The following is a 20,102-nucleotide window of genomic DNA, read 5'->3' on the forward strand; positions in this document are numbered from 1 at the left end:
GCAGCCACCGTCCCTAAACTGGGCTTCACGTCTCCTAGCAACGAGCAGTGGACGCACAGGACGAGTTAGCATTGAGGTGAGTGCCCAGACCAACGTCAGACTCAGAATCTGCGGATGCGGCTGGGAGAGGTCCAGGGGACCTGGGATTCTACTTTCCAACCCTGCCTGACCCTATGCACAGTCATCCTGGCTGGCCGGGGCGCTCAGCCTCTCGCTGGAGTATCGCGGAGAGTTGGTTACACAGTCTCCTGTTACTGCTCCTAAAATCTTCACCAGTTCCAGCCGTCAAGTTGCCCGGTGGCGCCTCCACCTCATTGAAAGTATTTAGGAATCTCTTTCTCCCTCGCCCCTCCCCTCTCCCCTCTCCCCTCTCCCCTCTCCCGTTTTCTTTTTTGCTCAATCCTCATGGACATAGACAGTAGTGTAATGATTGCGAAGGGATGGGATGGGGTGGAGGTGGAAGTGGGCATAGAGGGGATAAATGGTGATGAAGTGGGGGGAGGAGAGAAGAAAAGCAAGTGTTCAGGAAATCCCAGGGCACAACCGCAGAGTAGAAATCGTATTACAGGCATACCTCGTTTTATTGCACTTGCTTTCTGCGCTTCATAGGTATTGCGTGTTTTACAAACTGAAGGCAAGACCCTCCACCAGCAAAAAAGATTATTACTCCCTTTATTGCGATACTCGAGATAGAATCTGCAATATCTCCCATGTATGCCTGTATCAAAGACACTGCTTATAGAAAAATGTATTGCAGTTTCTAACTTTATAAATTAATAAAATCAAGCACCTAATAATGCCGTTCTTAATCACAATTACATTTCATTGGGGTTAGGGGAATGCATGTCATTGCAGTTGATACCTGTCAAGAATCTCTTTAACTTGTACCTCAAAAAACCAGAATGGAACTATCGATGTACCCACTTCAGATATATGTAGAAAAAACTCTGGCCATTATCAAACCAGATATTGTTGACAAAGAGGAGGAGATACAAGATATTATTATCAGATCTGGATTCACCATTGTTCAGGTAACTTTTGGGCACGATGATTATGTTATTTTCTCTCATTGATCCTTCTTTTTTATGTTTATGTAAATGTGTTGACTTATTTAGATCCATAGTATTTAGCATTAAATTTAGGTTTATTCGTCTAACTATAAAAGTTATATGAAATAGTTTTAAGGTTTTTTTCACACTTCAAAATATGTAAAATGAAAAATAAAATTCTTTTACCTCCTCTCCCACTCCAAATCCCAGTCTCCAGAAGAGGCAACCACTTAACACTTTCTGTTCTTCCAGGATTTTCTATGCATTCACAAGTATCCTTCTCCCCGCTTAAAATAGGACAATCCCCTTCTCTTTACAAATCCCTCAAATAGCATTTCAGATCATTACATCTGAATCTTGCTTATTCGTCCTAACTTTTGTGTAATATCCCCCTGTGTGATGAACCACAATTTATTTACTTGGTCCTCTTAAAAAAAAAAAAAAAAAAGGATTGATTTTAGAGGGAGAGGAAAGGAGAGGGAGAGATAACATCGATGAAAGAGAAACATCAACATTGATTGGCTGCCTCCTGCACACCCCTTGCTGGGGATTGGGCCCACAACCCAGGCTCTCGGATTGGAAATCCAACCAATGACCTCTTGGTGCATGGATCCATGCTCAAGGACAGCCACACTGGCTGGGCTACTTGGTCCTCTATTGATGGACTTGGAGACTGTTGGTATTTTTTTTTTCAATCATTACAAACATTTAATGTTTTAAGCCTTTTTTGTTCTGCAGTTGGTAGAGGTTTGAAAATGAGTGTAAAAAATATTAAATAGAATTGAATAAGTTTAATCTTCATTTTTTGTATCATTTTTATTTGAAATTCCTGTTTTTATTCTCTTTTACTGTGTCATATTGCCTATTTAGTCAATGTTTTAAAAAATGAAAAAGAGAATCTTCAGGAAAGAAATGGGATATTAGTTGAACTTAGGATAGGTGGAGGCTAAAGATAGGGATGATACAAGAAAGTGTAAGGAAATAATACAGGAAAGTATAAGGAAATATTTCATATAGTAATGAAAGGTCTCAGGTAAAATGAACTTTTTAATAAATGTTGTTAGGAAAACCAAGTAGCCATTTTTTAAAAACTTGGATTGGCCTTCAGGCTCTCTGAGCAACACCATGGCAGTGGGCAAGAACCAGTCTCTTACGAAAAAAGGCAAAAAGGGACCCAAGAATAAAGGGGGTTGACCTATTTTCTAAGAAAAATTGATATGATGTGAAAGCACCAGCTATATTCAATATAAGAAATATTGGAACCCTCGCCAGTTTTTCTCAGTGGTTAGAGCATCAGGTTGAGGGTTCAATTCCTGGTCAAGGGCATGTACCTCGGCTGCAGGTTCTATCCCTGGCTCCAGTTGGGACACATGTGGGAGGCAAACAATGATGTGTCTCTCTCACTTTGATGTTTCTCTCTCCCTTCTACTCTGTCTGAAAATCAATGGAAAAAAATATCGTCAGGTGAGGGTTAAAAATTAATTAATTAATTAATTAATTCATTTTTAAAAAGAAATGTTGGAAAAACACTAGTCATGAGAATTCAAGGAACCAAAATCACATCTGATGGTCTCAAGGGTCATGTTTTTTAAATGAGCCTAGCTAATCTGCAGAATGATGAGTTGCATTTAGAAAATTCAAGCTAATTACTGAGACTGTTCAGGCAAAAACTGTGTGACTAATTTCCATGGCATGGATCTTACCTGTGACAAAATGGTAAAAAAGTGGCAGATCATGATAGAAGCTCATGTTGATGTCAAGATTAGCAATAGTTATTTGTTTCATCTCTCTGTGTTGTTTTTATTTTTAAAAAAAAAAAGTGAAACAATCAGATTTGGAAGACTCTTAAGCTCAGCATCAACAGGTCTACCAAATCCAGAAGATGGTGGAAATCATGACCCAAGAGATGCAAACAAATGACTTGAAAGAAGTGGTCAATTAACTGATTCCAGATAGCATTAGAAAAAGCAGAAAAAGCTTACCAATCTATTTCTCCTCTCCATGATGTCTTCGTAAGAAAAGTCAAAATGCTGAAGAAGTTCAAATTTGAATTGGGAAAACTCATGGAGCTTCATGATGAAGGTAGCAGTTCTGGAAACGCTACTGGGGATCACACAGGTGCTAAAGTTGAATGAGCTAATTCCGTGGTCGGCAAACTGCGGCTCGAGAGCCACATGCGGCTCTTTGACCCCTTGAGTGTGGCTCTTCCACAAAATACCACGGCCTAGGCAAGTCTATTTTGAAGAAGTGGTGTTAGAAGAAGTTTAAGTTTAAAAAATTTGGCTCTCAAAAGAAATTTTAATCGTTGTACTGTTGATATTTGGCTCTGTTGACTAATGAGTTTGCCGACCACTGAGCTAATGGATATGAACCCCCAGTCTGAGAATCTGTTTAAAATTCAGACATTTAATGGTGACAAATAAAAAATCCTATTTGTGATTCTTTTAAAAAGTTGGATTCAAGCATTATACTACATATACCAGGATAAATGGCAAATGGTTCTGAAATTTAAATATTAAAAAAATAGAGGCCCCGTGCACAAAATTCGTGCACGGGGGTGGGGGTGTCCCTCAGCTCAGCCTGCACCTCTCCAATCTGGGACCCCTCGAGGAATATCTGGTGGGATCAGGCCTAAACAAGCAGTCAGACATCCCTCTCACAATCTAGGACTGCTGGCTCCCAACCACTCACCTGCCTGCCTGCCTGATTGCTCCTAACTGCTTCTGCCTGCCAGCCTGATCACCCTCTAACTTCCCTCCCTTGCCAGCTTGATTGCCCCCAACTGCCCTCCCCTGCAGGCCTGGACCCTTTCAACTGCCCTCCCCTGCTGGCCATCTTGTGGTGGCCATCTTGTGTCCACATGGGGGAGACCATCTTTGACCAACATGTGGGCAGCCACCTTGTGTGTTGGAGTGATGGTCAATTTGCATATTACTTCTTTATTATATAGGATAAACCATATATATTCTAGAAGAAAAGATGAATTTCTTCTTTTTAAATTTTTGTTGTTGTTGTTAATCTTCACCCTAGAATATTTTCCATCGATTTTTTAGGGACAATAGAAGAGAGAGGGAAAGACAGAGAGAAACATCGATCTGAGAGAAACACATTGATTGGTTGCCTCTTGCACCAGAGCTCAGGCCAGGGAGGAGCCTGCAACCAAGGTACATGACCTTGACCAAAATCAAACCCAGGACCCTTTGGTCTGTATGCCGACACTCTATCAACTGAGCCAAACCAGCTAGGGCAAGTTGATTTTCTTTATTCTTGGAGTGGGACAGCCTTTTTAACTCTGACTTAAAGTCTAGGAACTATGAAAGAAAAGATCGATAGGACTATAAACATAAAAAACTTCTGCATGACCAAATAAACACTGTAGGCAAAGTCAAAACACAAATGACAAACTTGAAAAAAAGGTTTGCAACTCATATCACAAAGGCCAAATCTCCCTAATATAGAAAGAGCTCCGCCGAAGCCGGTTTGGCTCAGTGGATGGAGCTTTGGCCTGCGGACTGAAGGGTCCCGGGTTCGGTTCCGGTCAGGGGCACGTGCTTTGGTTGCGGGCATGTCCCCAGTGGGGGGTGTGCAGGAGGCAGCTGATCGATGTTTCTCTCTCATCGATGTTTCTAACACTCTGTCCCTCTCATTTCCTCTCTGTAAAAAGTCAATAAAGTATATTTAAAAAAAAAAAAAAAAAAAGGAAAGAGCTCCTAGAAAAAGATAAAAATTCAGCTGAAAATTGGCAGAACATGTAGATGATCACAGACAAAGAAAAATGCTTCTTGGCCCTGACCCCATAGTTCACTTGTGTAGAGTGTGGTTCTAGTACCCTAAGGTCACAGGTTTGATCCTCGATCAGGGTACATAAAAGCATCAACCAATGAATGCATGAAGTGGAACAACAATGTTTCTCTCTCTCCCCCTTCCTCTTTCTCTCTCAAAAACCAATTAAAAAAATAAATGCTTCTTGAACATATGAAAAGATACTCAATCTCTAAGTATGAAAAAAGCAAATTAAAGTAACACTGAGAAAGCATCTGTCAAAAATATCAAAGTAGGAGAAACCAAGATAGTGGCATAGGTAAACACCTGAACTGCTGCCTTGCACAACAATTTCAAAACTACAACTAAAAGACAAAACGGACATCATCCAGAACCACAGGAAGACTGGCTGAGTGGAAATTCTACAACTAGAAGGAAAGAGAAAAGCACACTGAGACTCACAGGAGCTGCGGAAGTAAAGTGCAGAGGTACGGAGGCGCACGCGCGGAGAGGGCTGGCAACTGAGTACGCAGCTGGCTTTCTCAATCGGGAGGGAGACAAAAGCTCCCGACAGCTCTGAACTCCAGTTCCCGGCGAGACTCTGGGGACCCAGACTCATACAGGGAGAAACTGGACTGTCTGGCAGCAGGCGAAACTCGAGGGCAGCTTTCTCTCAGAGGTGCTTGCAGTGATTACCGTGGGACACTGAGACCCAGGGGCCTCTTAGGGCAGGGCTGATGGGAAGCCATTGCTGTTTGCTCTGCCCTGAGATCCCGCCCCACGAAGCCATTGCTGTTTGCTCCGCTCTGAAACTCTGCCCCATCCAAGCTGAGCTAAGAGGCTTTTGCATATGAATGGCCTGGTCCTTTGACATCTAAAATTACCTAACAAACTGCAGCTGAGTCAGTGAGACCCAGAACATCCAAAAGAAGGCCCAAGGCCCTGCAGAAGCTTGCATTGCTTCACAGCTGGGCCTCATTGGGCACCTCCAAAACCCAAACAAAGAAGAGGAATCTGCAGATCTCTCCGTAGCTCCTGCTGGGTGGCCTCAGGCAGAGGCTAAATTAGCACCTCCTTGGAGATCCAAGAGCCAGTGTACCCAGTGGTCAGAGTGGGACCATCCAGATTACAACTCCTCAGATCCATAAGGGACACACTCAGGGGGCAGACTCAGTGAGCACCAAAGCCCCACTGAAGCAAGTCTTGTCTCATAAGGGTGTTTTTAGCACAGAAGTTCTCCCATCGTAGACACAGCTGATCCTCACAGCCAACTGGCCTGGAGGTCATTTCCTCCCAGTGATACCAACAACAATCAAGGCTTAACTACAACAAGACTGTGCACACAGCCCACAAAGGGGTGCACCAAGAGTGTCCACCTCAGGTAACTGGGGAGGCTGAGCCACTGGGCCCCATAGGACACCTAGCACACAAAGCCACTCTATCAACTCAGGGAAGCAGCCAAAATGCGGAGACAAACAGGTCACAAATGAAAGAAATGGAGGAAAGCAAACGACTGGATATAGAGTTCAGAACCACGGTTATAAGGTTTTTCAAGAATTTTCTAGAAACCACCGATAAATTTAGTGAGACCCTCAAGGATATGAATAAGGACCAACTAGAAATTAAGCATACACTGACTGAAATAAAGAATAATATACAGAGATCTAACAGCAGACTAGAGGATTGCAAGAATCAAGTCAAATATTTGAAATACAAAGAAGCAAAAAACACCCAACTGGAAAAGCAAAAAGAAAAAAGAATCCAAAAAGTTGAAGATAGTGTAAGAAGCCTCTGGGACAACTTCAAACGTACCAACATCAGAATTATGGGGCTGCCAGAAGAGAGAGAGCAAGATACTGAAAACCTGTTGGAAGAAATAATGACTGAAAACTTCCCCCACCTGGTGAAAGAAATAGACTTACAAGTCCAGGAAGCACAGAGAACCCCAAACAAAAGGAATCCAAAGAGGACCACACCAAGACACATCATAATTAAAATGCCAAGAGCAAAAGACAAAGAGAGAATATTAAAAGCAGCAAGAGAGCCCTAACCGGTTTTGGCTCAGTGGATAGAGCGTCGGCCTGTGGACTGAAGGGTCTTAGGTTTGATTCCAGTCAAGGGCATGTACCTTGGTTGCGGGCACATCCCCAGTAGGAGGTGTGTAGGAGGCAGCTCATTGATGTTTCTAACTCTATCCCTCTCCCTTCCTCTCTGTAAAAAATCAATAAAATATATTTTAAATAAATAAATAAATAAATAAATAAATAAATAAAAGCAGCAAGAGAAAAACAGTTACCTACAAGGGAGCACCCATACGATTGTCAGCTGATTTCTCAACAGAAACTATGCAGGCCAGAAGGGAGTGGCAAGAAATATTCATAGTGATGAATAGCAAGAACCTTCAACCAAGATTACTCTACCCAGCAAAGCTATCATTCAGAATTGAAGGTCAAATAAAGAGCTTCACAGATAAGAAAAAGCTAAAGGAGTTCATCACGGCCAAACCAGTATTATATGAAATGCTGAAATGTATTCTTTAAGAAGAGGAAGAAGAAGAAAAAGGTAAAGATAAAAATTATGAACAACAAATACATATCTATCAACAAGTGAGTCTAAAAATCAAGTGAATAAAAAATCTGATGAACAGAATAAACTGGTGAATATAATAGAATCAGGGGCATAGAAAGGGAGTGGACTGACAATTCTCGGGGGGATAGGGGTGTGGCGGGTGCAGGAAGAGACTGGACAAAAATCATACACCTATGGATGAGGACAGTGGGGGGGAAGGTAAGGGCAGATGGTGGGGTGGGAACCGGGTGGAGAGGAGCTATGGGGGGAAAAATAGGAACAATTGTAATAATCTGAACAATAAAGATTTATTTAAAAAAATAATAAATAAAAGTAATAAAATATATACATATATAAAAGTACCTGGCATGACCCCTGTGGTAGGGAATCTGGCAAGTTTCTATCGTTATTAGAGATGGTATACCCTATTTCTCAACAGTCCTACTTTATATTAATACATGTATTAGTATAGCTAATGTATGTATTAATAGGAAGTGACATATATACGTTTTTAAAAATACATTTTTTTATTGATTTCAGAGAGGAAGAGAGAGAACCATCAATGGTGAACCATTAATTGGCTACCTCCTGCATGCTCCACACTGGGGATCGATCCCACAACCCAAGCATGTGTCCTGACAGGGAATGGAACCAGGAACCTCTTGGTGCATGGTTTGATGCTCATCAAATGAATCACACCTGCTGGGCATGGCTTTATCTCTAATAGATTCATTCTCTTCCTGATGGATAGACGCCTTGATACCTTTCACAGCTGGATGTTATGTGGACCACTGTTCTCAGTTCTGGTGCTCTGGGCTAAGGAGCCTGGCTTGTAGCCCAGGCCTTGCTCCTCTGGAAGAAAATCCCCCACAGCCTACATATCCTCCTCACCCTTGGCCTGCAGCCAGTCGGAGCAGGGCCAGCCCCTCTCCTGACCCCACTTTTGTACCAGTCTTGAGGTAGTTTTTGCCCTTTCTTGTTAAAAAATCTCCTCTTCAGCTAGTCCTCAGAGTGAAAGTTCCCCAGTTTAGTTTTATTTCCAGTTTGGTTCTGGGAGGAAGTGCAAGAAAAGATCCACCTACTCTGCTGCCATCTTGAAACTACTGCATATTAGTTGCATATTTCTAAGTGCCACAGTTAGACCAGCTCCCTTAAAATAATGTAGGAAAATTTCACAATAAATAGGAAAATACCACAAATAGATAAGAAGAATGAATGGGAATATTCTAAAGTTCATTTTTGTTACTTTAATGTACACAGAGTATACATCAACAAAATACTGCCCTGGTTGGTGTGGTTCAGTGGTTAGAGTGTTGCCCTGCACACCGAAGGATCAGAGGTTCGATTCCCAGTCAAGGGCAGTTACCTGGGTTGCAGGTTTGATTCCTTCCCCCGGTCGGGCCATGTTCCGGAGGCAACCAATTGATGTGTCTCTCGCTCACATCGATGTTGTTGTTTTTTTTCTCTCTCTCTCTCCCCCTCCCTCCCTTCCTTCCATTCTCTCTAAAAATCAATGGAAAAAATATCCTTGGGTGAGGATTAACAACAACAACAACAAAAGCAAAAAACAAAATACTGGTGATTAGAATGTTTTTATTTTAAGAAGGAGATATGACGAGTTTGTTAATAACAAAGCATATGTTGCCCAGCTGGAGTGGCTCAGTGGTTGAGAGTCAACCTATGAACCAGAAGGTTATAGTTCAATTCCTGATCAGGACCCATTCCCAGGTTGTAGGCTCGATCCCCAGAGTGTGGCGTGCAGAAGGCAGCCAATCAGTGATTCTCTCTCATCATTGATGTTTCTATCTCTCCCTCTCCCTTCCTCTGAAATCAATAAAGATATATTTTTAAAAAGCATATGTTGATGGAATAGTTTTTCTTAAGTTGGTTAAATAATTCTTATAATTTTATTTACATCCTGCATTTAATTTTCTTACCTCATCCTTTCTTCATAATACAAAAATAAATGTCAAATTTGTAATCAGGTTGGTACTAATTTCAAGTTATTAACGACTTAACCAGGTATTACTGAACTGTCATTTTAAATGCTTTTGTTGATTTTGTTTCTCTTATAGAGAAGAAAACTACAACTTAGCCCTGAGCATTGTAGTAACTTTTATGTGGAACAGTATGGGAAAATGTTTTTCCCCAACTTAACAGCTTATATGAGTTCTGGACCACTTGTTGCCATGATATTAGCTAGACATAAAGCCATCTCTTACTGGAAAGAACTTTTGGGACCAAGTAATAGCTTAGTAGCTAAGGAGACACACCCAGACAGGTAAGTTTCCTAGGGAAAAATGCAATCCAACTTTGAAAATGAAAAAAAAAAAAAATCTGATTTCATTGTAATAGGGATTTTCTTTTATTTAAAGTTTTTCTAAATTTAACTTTTTTTTTTGTTATTTGTTTTTTTGGGGTGGCAGGGAGGTCCATTTTATGTTTTAACTATTTAAATCTGTATCTTAATACCAAATACCACAAAAGGTCTCAGGGAATGTCTGTTTATGGTTGATTAACCTTATTCGCTTATCCTGGAATTAAACTACCATTGAAGTAGGGTTTTTCATGAGAAAATTGGTGTGGTATTTTAAAAGAATATTGATAATACAGGACAAGAACTCAAGATTTCCAGCATTATCATTAATGTCCAGAAACCAGTGGACATTGAGTTCTTGCACTTTTTAAAAAAATACATTTTTATTGATTTCAGAGAGGAAGGGAGAGAGAGATACAAACATCAATGATGAGAATCATTGATTGGCTGCCTCCTGCACACCCCACACAGGGGGTCGAGCCCGCAACCCAGGCATGTGCCCTGACCGGGAATTGAACCATGAACTCCTAGTTCATAGGTCGACGCTCAACCACTGAGCCACGCCAGCCAGGCGAGTTCTTGCACTTTTGAATTGATATTGCTTTTTCACTTCTCACAAAACACCTCTTTTTCATCCAGAGAACTCCTATTTTCCCAGTGTATCCCTCCTGAAGATTTTAAAGATATTTGACCCTCATCTAGATAGATGCAGGGGTCCTCAAACTACGGCCCACGGGCCACATGCGGCCTGCCGAGGACATTTATCCGGCGCACTGGGTGCCGCTGCCTGTCCTGCTTAGCAGCCGACTCGTCCCGGGCCTGCAGTGCACATAGGAATTTGTTCATAGTTTTTTTTAAAACTATAGTCCGGGCCTCCAACGGTCTGAGGGACAGTGAACTGGCCCCCCTGTTTAAAAAGTTTGAGGACCCCTGTAGCTTGAATTCAAGCTTAAAACCATATGTGGCAAAGCTTTTGTAAAATACTTAAATAGGATGCATATGTAAAAAGTAAGAAAAAGGATGTCAGGTTGGATGGTCATCATCTCTAACTTGCTTTTAGTCTAAGGGCAATTTATGGCACAGATGACCTAAGGAATGCACTTCATGGGAGTTATGATTTTGCTGCAGCTGAAAGAGAAATTCGATTCATGTTTCCTGAAGGTGAGTTATAGATGAGTAATTAGTCAATTGCATCTCCTTATTGTTTGATTTTTCTTTTATTTTGGGATGTAACTAGGAAAAAAGTAATGGTTTTTCTCCAATATATTTTGTCATATTTTCAAGTTGTAGTTAACTTAAAGCCAAGAACAGAAAACTCAACATTATCTTCAGAACTAAATTGTGCCTTCTAGGAAATCTTTTGAGAACAGTTTAATTTTTTTCTTTCTTTTCTCTTGGACTAGAAATATTTAGGATTTCTCTTCTCCTTCTGTGTTATAATACCTTTGAGTTATCTATAATGCATCAGTGAAGTTTATTATACATGAAAAAAAATCTCCCTTGGAAATTATTATTGGTTTTCCATTTCCTCTAACAGTGTACTGTTTGTCCAGCACACATGCAATTGTGAAATTAATAATTCGTGGCCTTTTTGTTTGTTTCCATCCTGTTGTGGAGGTTATAAATCATTTATTTATTTATTTATTTATTTATTTATTTATTTATTTAATAATTTTATTGCTATCAGAAAGGAAGAGAGAGAGAGATAGAAACATCAATGATGTGAGAGAATCATTGATTGACTGCCTCCTGCACACCCCATACTGGGGATGGAGCCCGCAACCCAGGCATGTGCCCTTGACCAGAATTGAACTCAGGACCCTTCAGTCAACAGGCTCTATCCATTGACCCAAACCAGTTAGGGCTATAAATCTTTTAGAAGTAGGCCCAATAAGGACAACACTAAGGTTTTTAGTTTGTTTTCAGTAATTTTAAGACAAAGAACACTTGCTGATTTTCATTATGAAGACAAAATGCAAAGCATCAGGTAGTTTTGAATTTTTTTTTTTTGCATATTATTTCTTTTCTAACTCATTTAGACTTGTTCCTCTCTATTTTATACTGAATATTTAAACTGGTGAATATAATAGAATCAGGGGCATAGAAAGGGAGTGGACTGACAATCCTCGGGGGGAAAGGGATGTGGGGGGTGCGAGAAGAGACTGGACAAAAATTGTACACCTATGGATGGATGAGGACAGTGGTTGGGGGGTAAGGGCAGAGGGTGGGTTGAGAACCGGGTGGAGGAGAGCTATGGGGGGGAAGGGAAAAAGAGGAACAATTGTAATAATCTGAACAATAAAGATTTATTTAAAAAAAAACATTCATTCTCCTGTGGGAATCTTAGAAACTTCATTTTCTAAAGATATTGTAAGAACCCCACTCGCACGAACAATGGAGAAGTTTGATGCTCTAATAACAGTATTATATGTATAGCCTGTAAAATAGCAATAGTCAGATGTTCCTCATGTACATATGGTCTTACGATTAGGTTTCACTAATTTGAACTTTGTGCTGAAAGAAGCTTATTTGTGTATTATATTTTTAAAGGGTTTACTATTGTATTAACAAACTAGAGGCCCAGTGCATTAAAATTCATGCACTGGAGGGAGGGTCCCTCAGCAGAGCCTGCCCCCTCTCATAGTCTGGGAGCCCTCAGGGGTGGGAGGCAACCTGGCGATCAGGGGAAGGCTCGAAGAGTAAGCAGTGGTTAACCAGAGTAAAGGGAAGAATGTTCTAGTAGAAGGAATACATGTGCTCAAATCATGAGCAGGAAATAACATGGCACATCCTATAAACAAAAAAGATATTGGTAAGAGAAATAAGATGAGTTTGGAGAGGTAGTATAGGTGACATGCTACAGAGTCTTATGGGACATAATATGGAGGCCTGTCTTGACTATATATGCAAGCAAGAGCCAATGAAGCATTTTAAGGACAGGAGTGATATAATCTGATTTTCATTTTTAAAATAGGGCCGAGAGCACTGGATGGGTATCTCCATTGGTTAGAGCATCTTCCCAATATGCCAAAGTTGTGGGTTTGCTCCCTGGTCAGGGTGCACATAAGAATCAACCAATGAGTGCATGGATGAGTGGAGCAACAAATTTATGTTTCTCTCTCTCTCCCTCTTCCTCTCTAAAATCAATAAATTTTTTAAAAAGTAGCATATTGATGGAGGCCAATCTCAAAAGATCTACTAAACCTTATAAAATACATTCTTTCTTGTATAAATATACTACAGGCCCAGTGCATGAATTCGTGCACGGGTGGGGTCCAGCCGGTCTGCCCTGATTGGGATGGAGGGGGCTGATCAGGGGCGGGGCCGGCCAGGGGGAGGGGCCATGGACGGTTGGCCAGAGGCCCTGTCCCCTGATCGAACTCCCAGTTGAACTCTGGTCAAGGGGACAATTTGCATATTAGCCTTTTATTATATAGGATTCTTTCTTGTATTGCCAATCTGGTTCACCTCCATAGTGTTCAAATAAGGCTGAAAAGACTACAGTTTCTCCAAGTTTTTTATTTTTTTTTAAATATATATATATATATATGTGTGTGTGTGTATATATATATATATATATATATATATTAAATATATTGATATTTCACAGAGAGGAAGGGAGAGGGATAGAGAGCTAGAAACATCGATGAGAGGGAAACATCGATCAGCTGCCTCCTGCACACCTCCCACTGGGGATGTGCCCGCAACCCAGGTACATGCCCTTGACGGGAATCGAACCTGGGACCTTTCAGTCCGCAGGCCGACACTCTATCCACTGAGCCAAACCGGCTAGGGCTTCTCCAAGTTTTTAAATAATTCATTTAAAAACCTGAAAAATATGAGCAGGAATATTAATACATATTATATAGACAGATATAAGTTCTTTGTGTATATTCAGTAGTCTATAAGAGAGCAAGAACTACATACTATTCACTGTTGTACCTACCACTTTGAGAATCAACTTCATTTTGTTGGCAGGAATTTTTGGAATGAATTAATCTCCCTGACTTTACATGTTCTTCGTATTTTTCTTTTTCATAACATTGTGTGTTATAACATTTACTGTAAAACATGGAAATGAAAATTCAGAAAAGGATATAGTTGAAAAAATAATCAGGATCTTACATATAATTACTATTAGCATTTTGATGTTTCTTGCCAGTCTTATGTAGTCTTATTTTTTTATGTGTGTGCTTGTGTGTTTTTGAATCAACTGTTATGCTATGTATCAGTTCTATTCCCTTAAAAACCTTTATAAGTATTTCTCATGACATTAAACTTTCTTGGAAGGTATCCTTTTTAATGACTGTATAATATTTCATCATTTTTGTTAGCTTTAATGGGGATACATTTGTATTTGCAGTGATTGTTGAGCCTATTCCAGTGGGACAAGCTGCTAAGGACTATTTAAATTTATATGTAACACCAACTCTGCTTAAAGGACTCACAGAACTTTGTAAGCAAAAACCAGCAGATCCTTGTGTAAGAAATCTTTTTATTCACATGAAAAAATATTGGATATAGTTTTCATATCTCAAACATTGTATTCTTTGAAACAGTGTAAGTACTGAGAATCATTGTTTTTGTTGTTGTTAATCCTCACCTTTTTTCCATTGATTTTTAGAGAGTGTGGAAAGGAGGGGGAGAGACACACAGAGAGAAAAACATTGATGTGAGAGAGACACATTGATTGGTTGCCTCCTGTACACACTCCGACCTCAGGCCAGAGATGGAGCCTGCAACCAAGGTACATGCCTTTGTGCCCTTGTCCGGAATTGAACCTGTGATCCTTCAGTTCGTGGGCTGACTCTCTAGCCACTGAGCAAAACCAGGTAGGGCATGAGAGTCATTTTTAAAAAGGTTTACATATAGTTTAGATACTTATGTATGTTTAACATTTTTTTGTTTTTAATTTCCGAGAGAGGAAGGGAGAGGGAGAGAGAGATAGAAACATTAATGATGAGAGGGAATCATTGATTGGCTGTTGCCTGTGTGTCCCACACTGGAGATTGAGCCCACAACCGGGCATGTGCCATGACATAAATGTTACTATATTTAAATATATATTTTATAGAGATTATTTTAATAGTTACATGATTTTTCTTTTATTACCTTTATTATTATTCTTTTACTGTTTGAGTTGTTTGCTATTATAAATACTATAACAATAAACAGCTGAGCATAAAACTTTTCACATATTGAGATTATTTCATTTGGAAAGAAATCAGAAAGTAGACTTATAATTCAAAACATAACAAATAATTTAAAATTGACCCTTAAAGAACTTGCTTTATATTTCAATTATTAATTTTTGAATAAGTAATATTTGAATATAGTATAATTCAAAGGTCAAAAAGGATATATAATGAAAAGTAATTCTCCTTGCCATTCTTGTTCCTCACTCACCCAATTGTGGTCCTTGAAATAAATTGCTGTTACCAGCCTCTAGTATAATCTTTATGAGAAAATATATGCATATACTAGGTGTATCGGTTAATAATGCAGATTTTGTAATCAAAGAAAACACGATAATTTCAAGAGAAACATCAAAAGTGCTTTATTCAAGTAATGTCCATCACTAGCTACACATTTCTACCATCATTCAGGTAATCTGTGGGTACCTTTCCAATAGAACTTTTCTTGTTTTGAGGCAAACCATTCAGAGACCAAATATTCCACTTCTTCGTATGTTTTGAAGTGCTGCTCAGAAAGTGCGTGTGTCATCAATCGGAACAAGTGGTAATCTGAAGGAGCAAGGTCTGGTGAATACGGCGGTTGGGTTAATACTTCCCAGGCAAGATCTTTTAACGTGTCTTTAACTGAAGTGTGTGATGGTGCATCATCATGAAGGAAAATTACGTTGCCGTGTCTTCTGGCACATTCTGGTCGTTTCACGATCAAAGCGTGGTTCAAATTGATTATTTGTTGTTGGTAGCGATCAGTATTAACAATTTCATCTGGTTTTAGAAGCTCATAATACACCACACCTTCCTGATCCCACCAAATGCAGAGCATTGTCTTCTTTCCAAAGCGATTTGGACTTGCAATCGATGTTGATGGTTGACCTGGATCAACCCATGATTTTGTGCATTTGGGATTCTCAAAATAAATCCACTTTTCATTGCCAGTAACAATTCGATGCAAAAAAGCTTTCTTTCGTACCGTTGAAGCAACATTTTACTGATGACTTTTCGATTTTCCATTTATCTTTTGTTCAGTTGATGTGGCACCCATTTTCCTTCCTTTAAAATCTTCCCCATTGCTTGTAAACGATTGGAAATTGTTTGCTGAGCAATGTTTTAATCTTTCTGCAAGTTGTTTTTGAGTTTGACACACATCTTCATCCAATAATGCTTGTAATTGTTGGTCTTCAAACTTTTTACGTTGACCTGGACGTTCTTTGTCTTTCACATCGAAATCATCACTTTTAAAGCATTTAAACCAGCGTTCACAAGTGTCTTGAGATGGAGCATGTTCACCATAAGCTTCCCGAAGTATTCAGCAGTACTTTTCTTCAAAATAAAGTAATGAATTAAAACGTCCTGCCAATGCTCTTTTTTTGGCATGAAATTTGAAATTTTTAAGCGTAAAAATATCTATGATGTTAACACCTTCAGCAAATTTGACATATGAAGTTTTGAAGCTTGCTGTCAATACAACAAAATAGCATACATATCAAATCACATATTTATCAACATCCATCTATTGAAAAAAATCCGCATTATTAACTGGTACACCTAGTATAGATAAAAGTAGGTTTACAGTTGATCATATGGGAAAATATATCATACAAGAATCTATATATATAAAAGGCTAAGCAACCGGCTGACTGGCTGGTAGGTACGACATGCACTGACCACCAGGGGGAAGATGCTCAATGCAGGAGCTGCCAAGGGATAGCAACTCTTGCACTCTGGGACCCCTCAGGGGGATGTTGGAGAGCCAGTTTCAACCCAATCCCCATAGGCCCCTCAGGCCAGGCCAATGGACCCAACCTGCTGGAGGGACCCCACTCACTCCACAGATGCCCTGTGAGCCACAGCTCCACCCCAGGTGTAGCCAGCCAAGGAGAGACTGTGGGAGGTTGGCTTCCTCGTATGTCGGGCTCATCTCACCCAGTCCCACCCTGCCAGCCACTTTCTAATTAATTTTCTTTCAATGTGCACGGATTCATGCACTGGGCCACTAGTAAATAATACAAGAATAAACTTTTTCACTTACAACTATAAACTTACTTTTGCCACAATGTATAAGCATAAACATATATGGTATGTTGTGTAACCATCATCACTACCTATTTCAAAACTTTTTGTCACCTCAAACAGAAACTCTGTAACCATTAAGCAATAACTTTCCATTTCCTATTTCCTCCAGGCCCTAGTAAAGTAACCTCTCTATATTTCATGTAAGTGGAATTATAGAATATTTGTTCTTTTGTTTCTGGCTTATTTCACTTAGCATAATGTTTTAAAAGTTCATTCATGTTGTATTATGTATCAATTTCATTTCTTTATGGCTGAATAATATTCCATGTATGTATATATCACATTTTGTTTATTCATTCATCTGTTGATGGGTACTTGGGTTGTTTCTACCTTTTAGCTATTGTGCTTAATGTTGTGTGAACATTGGTGCACAATTATCTATTTAAGTACTTGTTTTTAATTCTTTGGGGCATATACCTATGAGTGGAATTGCTGGGTCATATACTGTGTTTGGATTTCTGAGGAACTTATTTTCCACAGTGACCACTTTTACATTCCCACTAGCAATGTATGTGAGTTCCAATTTCTCCACATCTGGCCCACACTTGTTCTTTTCTGTTTTTGTTTCATTATAATCATCCTAGTAGATGTGAAATAGTTTATCAGTGATTTGCATTTTTCTAATGTAAATTATGTTGAGCATCTTTTCATGTGCTTATTGGCCATTTGTATCTTTTCTTTGTAGAAATGTCTGTTCCAGTTAAAGTTTTTTGCTCAGTTTTAATTTGTTGTTGCTGTGTTGTAGTTTTTTATGTTATAGGTATCAAACCCTATATTTATATCTAATATATAAATCAGATATATTGTTTGTTAAATTTTTCTCCCTTTCTGTAGGCTGGTTGTCTTTTCACTTTCTTGATGATGTTTTTTGATGCCAAAAAGTTTTAAAATTTAGATGAAAATCAATTTATCTTTTTTATTTTGTTGCTCATGCTTTTGGTATCATATCTAAGAATCCCATTGCTAAAGCCAAGGTGATGAAGATTTATTTCTATGTTTTCTTTTAAGATCTTAATGGTTGCTTGACTGGCATGGTTCAATGGCTGAACATTGACCTATGAATCTGGAGCTCACGGTTTGATTCCTGGTCAGGGCACATGCCCAGGTTGCGAGCTCAATCCCCATTGTGAGGCCTGCAGGAGGCAGCCTTTTAGTGATTTTCTCTCATCATTGATGTTTCTATCTCTCTCTCTCCCTCTCCCTTCCTCTCTGGAATCAATTTAAAAATATATTTTAAAAAAGATTTTAATGGTTTTAGCTCTTATATTTCAGCTGTTGACCCATTTTGAATTAATTTTTATATGTGTGTTAGGATTTATTTCTGGACTCTCAGTGCTATTCCATTGGTCTATATATGTCCATCTATATGCCAGAACCACACTGCTTGGATTGCTACAGCTTTGAAGATTTTGAAATGAGAAAGAACAAAGTCAGAAAATCCTCCAATTTTGTTCTTTTTTATGATTGCTTTGGCTATTAGAGCCTTCTTGAAATTCTGTATAAATCTGAGCATTGACTTTTCCATTTCTGCAAAAATTATTATTGGAAATTTTATATGTATTGTGTTGAATATGCATATCAGTTTGGGTAGTATTGATATTTAACTTCTTAACAGTATTAAGTCTCTCCATTAACACAGGTTGTCTTTATTTATTTAGGTCTTTAAATTTCTTTCAACTATGTGGTGGTTTTTTTGTTTTTGTTTTACCTTTTTAACACCAAGATCTGCAAAAAGCCAACTTCTAAACATAGGATACCAGCTATGTTTAATAGTTTTCAGTTATACAAGTTGGTTAAATTTATTCCTAGATACTTGTTTTTCAGTGCTATTATAAATGAAAGTGCTTTCTTAATTTCCTTTTTGGATTGTTTGTTAGCAATGTATAGAAACAACTGATTTTTATGTGTTGATCTTATAACCTACAACTTTGCCAAATTCATGTATTAGCTCTGGTAGCTTTCTTGTGGATTCTTTGGGATTTTCTATATATAGGATCATATCATTTGTGAATGGAGATAGTTTTACTTCTTCCTTTCCAATTTGGGTCTGTACTTGACAATCTTACATACTATAAAATTTAGTGTTTCAGTTTTTAATGGTCATTTTTTCATTATTCTTAGAGTCATTTTTGAAAACTGTTTAAGGTTTAAATCAATATACTATATATTGAAGAAAATATTTAAATGTTTACTAAGTTAAGGTATCTTTTCTTTTTTCCATAGATTTGGCTAGCTGATTGGCTGTTGGAAAATAATCCCAACAAACCTAAACTTTGTCACCATCCAGTTGTAGAAGAACCTTATTAAAATAAAGTCCTTCGAAGAACAAATCATGAACGATCTCATTTTAAAGGCTTCTAAGCTTCTACTTAAAACCAAACATGATCTCACTCATATGTGGGATATAATGATCAACATAATTTGATGAACAAGAATAGATCCAGAGACAAATGGCAAGGGTGGGGGTATTAGAGAGCAACCAAAGGACTTGTATGCATGCATATTAGCATAACCAATGGACACAGACACTGGGGTGGTGGAGGCTTGCCCTGGGTGGGAATGGCTGGGGAGGGGGGATGTCAATTGGGGAAAAAGGAGACATATGTAAAACTTTAGACAATAAATTAATTAATTAATTTAAAAAAACCCAACCATAGTTCTTAAGGGTTTAAGTAGTACATGTGAAATAAATTATTTGTGTTTTTTAAAAAATTATTTGTTAAAAATACATTTTAAAAGAATAGTTGTGTTTTGTGCAGCAGATATTATCTAAGGTAAACTATAGGGTTAGGGTATGATTTTTAAAAATATATTTGTATTGATTTCATAGAGGAAGGGAGAGGGAAAGATAGAAACATTTATGATGAGAGAGAATCATTGATCGGCTGCCTCCTGTATGCTCCCTGCTGGGGATCAAGCCCGAAACCCAGGCATGTGCCCGACCAAGAATTGAAACCATGATCGCCTAGTTCATAGGTCAATACTCAACCAATGAGCCACAACAAGCAGGCTGATTTTCTTTTTTTAATAAGAAAACTGTATTTATTTAGAGGCATTTAGAATGTCAACAAAACAACTGCAACTTTTTTGGGGGGTTACAAAGTGGTATTTAGTTAACAGAACAGCAATTAATTCATATAA

General features: G+C 38.8%; 1 protein-coding gene and 1 pseudogene across 4 annotated transcripts; both read left to right on the forward strand.

Moving 5' to 3' along the window:
• The first annotated feature begins 21 nt into the window (after positions 1-21).
• NME5 (NME/NM23 family member 5) lies at positions 22-19,695 on the forward strand. 3 transcript variants are annotated; one of them, XM_080673959.1, is made up of 6 exons: positions 22-76; positions 902-1,031; positions 9,455-9,660; positions 10,757-10,857; positions 14,060-14,178; positions 19,185-19,695. In XM_080673959.1, the coding sequence occupies exons 2-6, from the start codon at positions 903-905 to the stop codon at positions 19,266-19,268; spliced, it is 639 nt and encodes a 212-aa protein (XP_080530085.1). In that variant the 5' UTR covers positions 22-76; position 902; the 3' UTR covers positions 19,269-19,695. The 3 variants fall into 3 exon arrangements, with proteins under 3 accessions (XP_080530085.1, XP_080530084.1, XP_080530083.1); XM_080673958.1 differs by having other exon boundaries at positions 51-320; positions 19,185-19,482; XM_080673957.1 differs by lacking the exon at positions 22-76 and having other exon boundaries at positions 566-1,031; positions 19,185-19,482.
• On the forward strand, positions 2,175-3,184 carry LOC308250978 (small ribosomal subunit protein eS1-like; annotated as a pseudogene). The gene is made up of 2 exons: positions 2,175-2,320; positions 2,583-3,184. The product of its transcript is annotated as a small ribosomal subunit protein eS1-like (transcript).
• Positions 19,696-20,102: the final 407 nt, after the last annotated feature.

The sequence above is a fragment of the Plecotus auritus genome (genome assembly GCF_963455305.1).
Source record: "Plecotus auritus genome assembly, chromosome: 6".
NCBI classification, from domain to species: domain Eukaryota; kingdom Metazoa; phylum Chordata; class Mammalia; order Chiroptera; family Vespertilionidae; genus Plecotus; species Plecotus auritus.

Coding starts and splice junctions, on each gene's coding strand:
- NME5 (XM_080673959.1), top strand. CDS start 903: ATGGAACTATCGATGTACCCACTTCAGATATATGTAGAAAAAACTCTG. Junction 9,661..10,756: donor AAGGAGACACACCCAGACAG/GTAAGTTTCCTA, acceptor ACTTGCTTTTAG/TCTAAGGGCAATTTATGGCA. Junction 14,179..19,184: donor AAAAACCAGCAGATCCTTGT/GTAAGAAATCTT, acceptor TTTTTTCCATAG/ATTTGGCTAGCTGATTGGCT.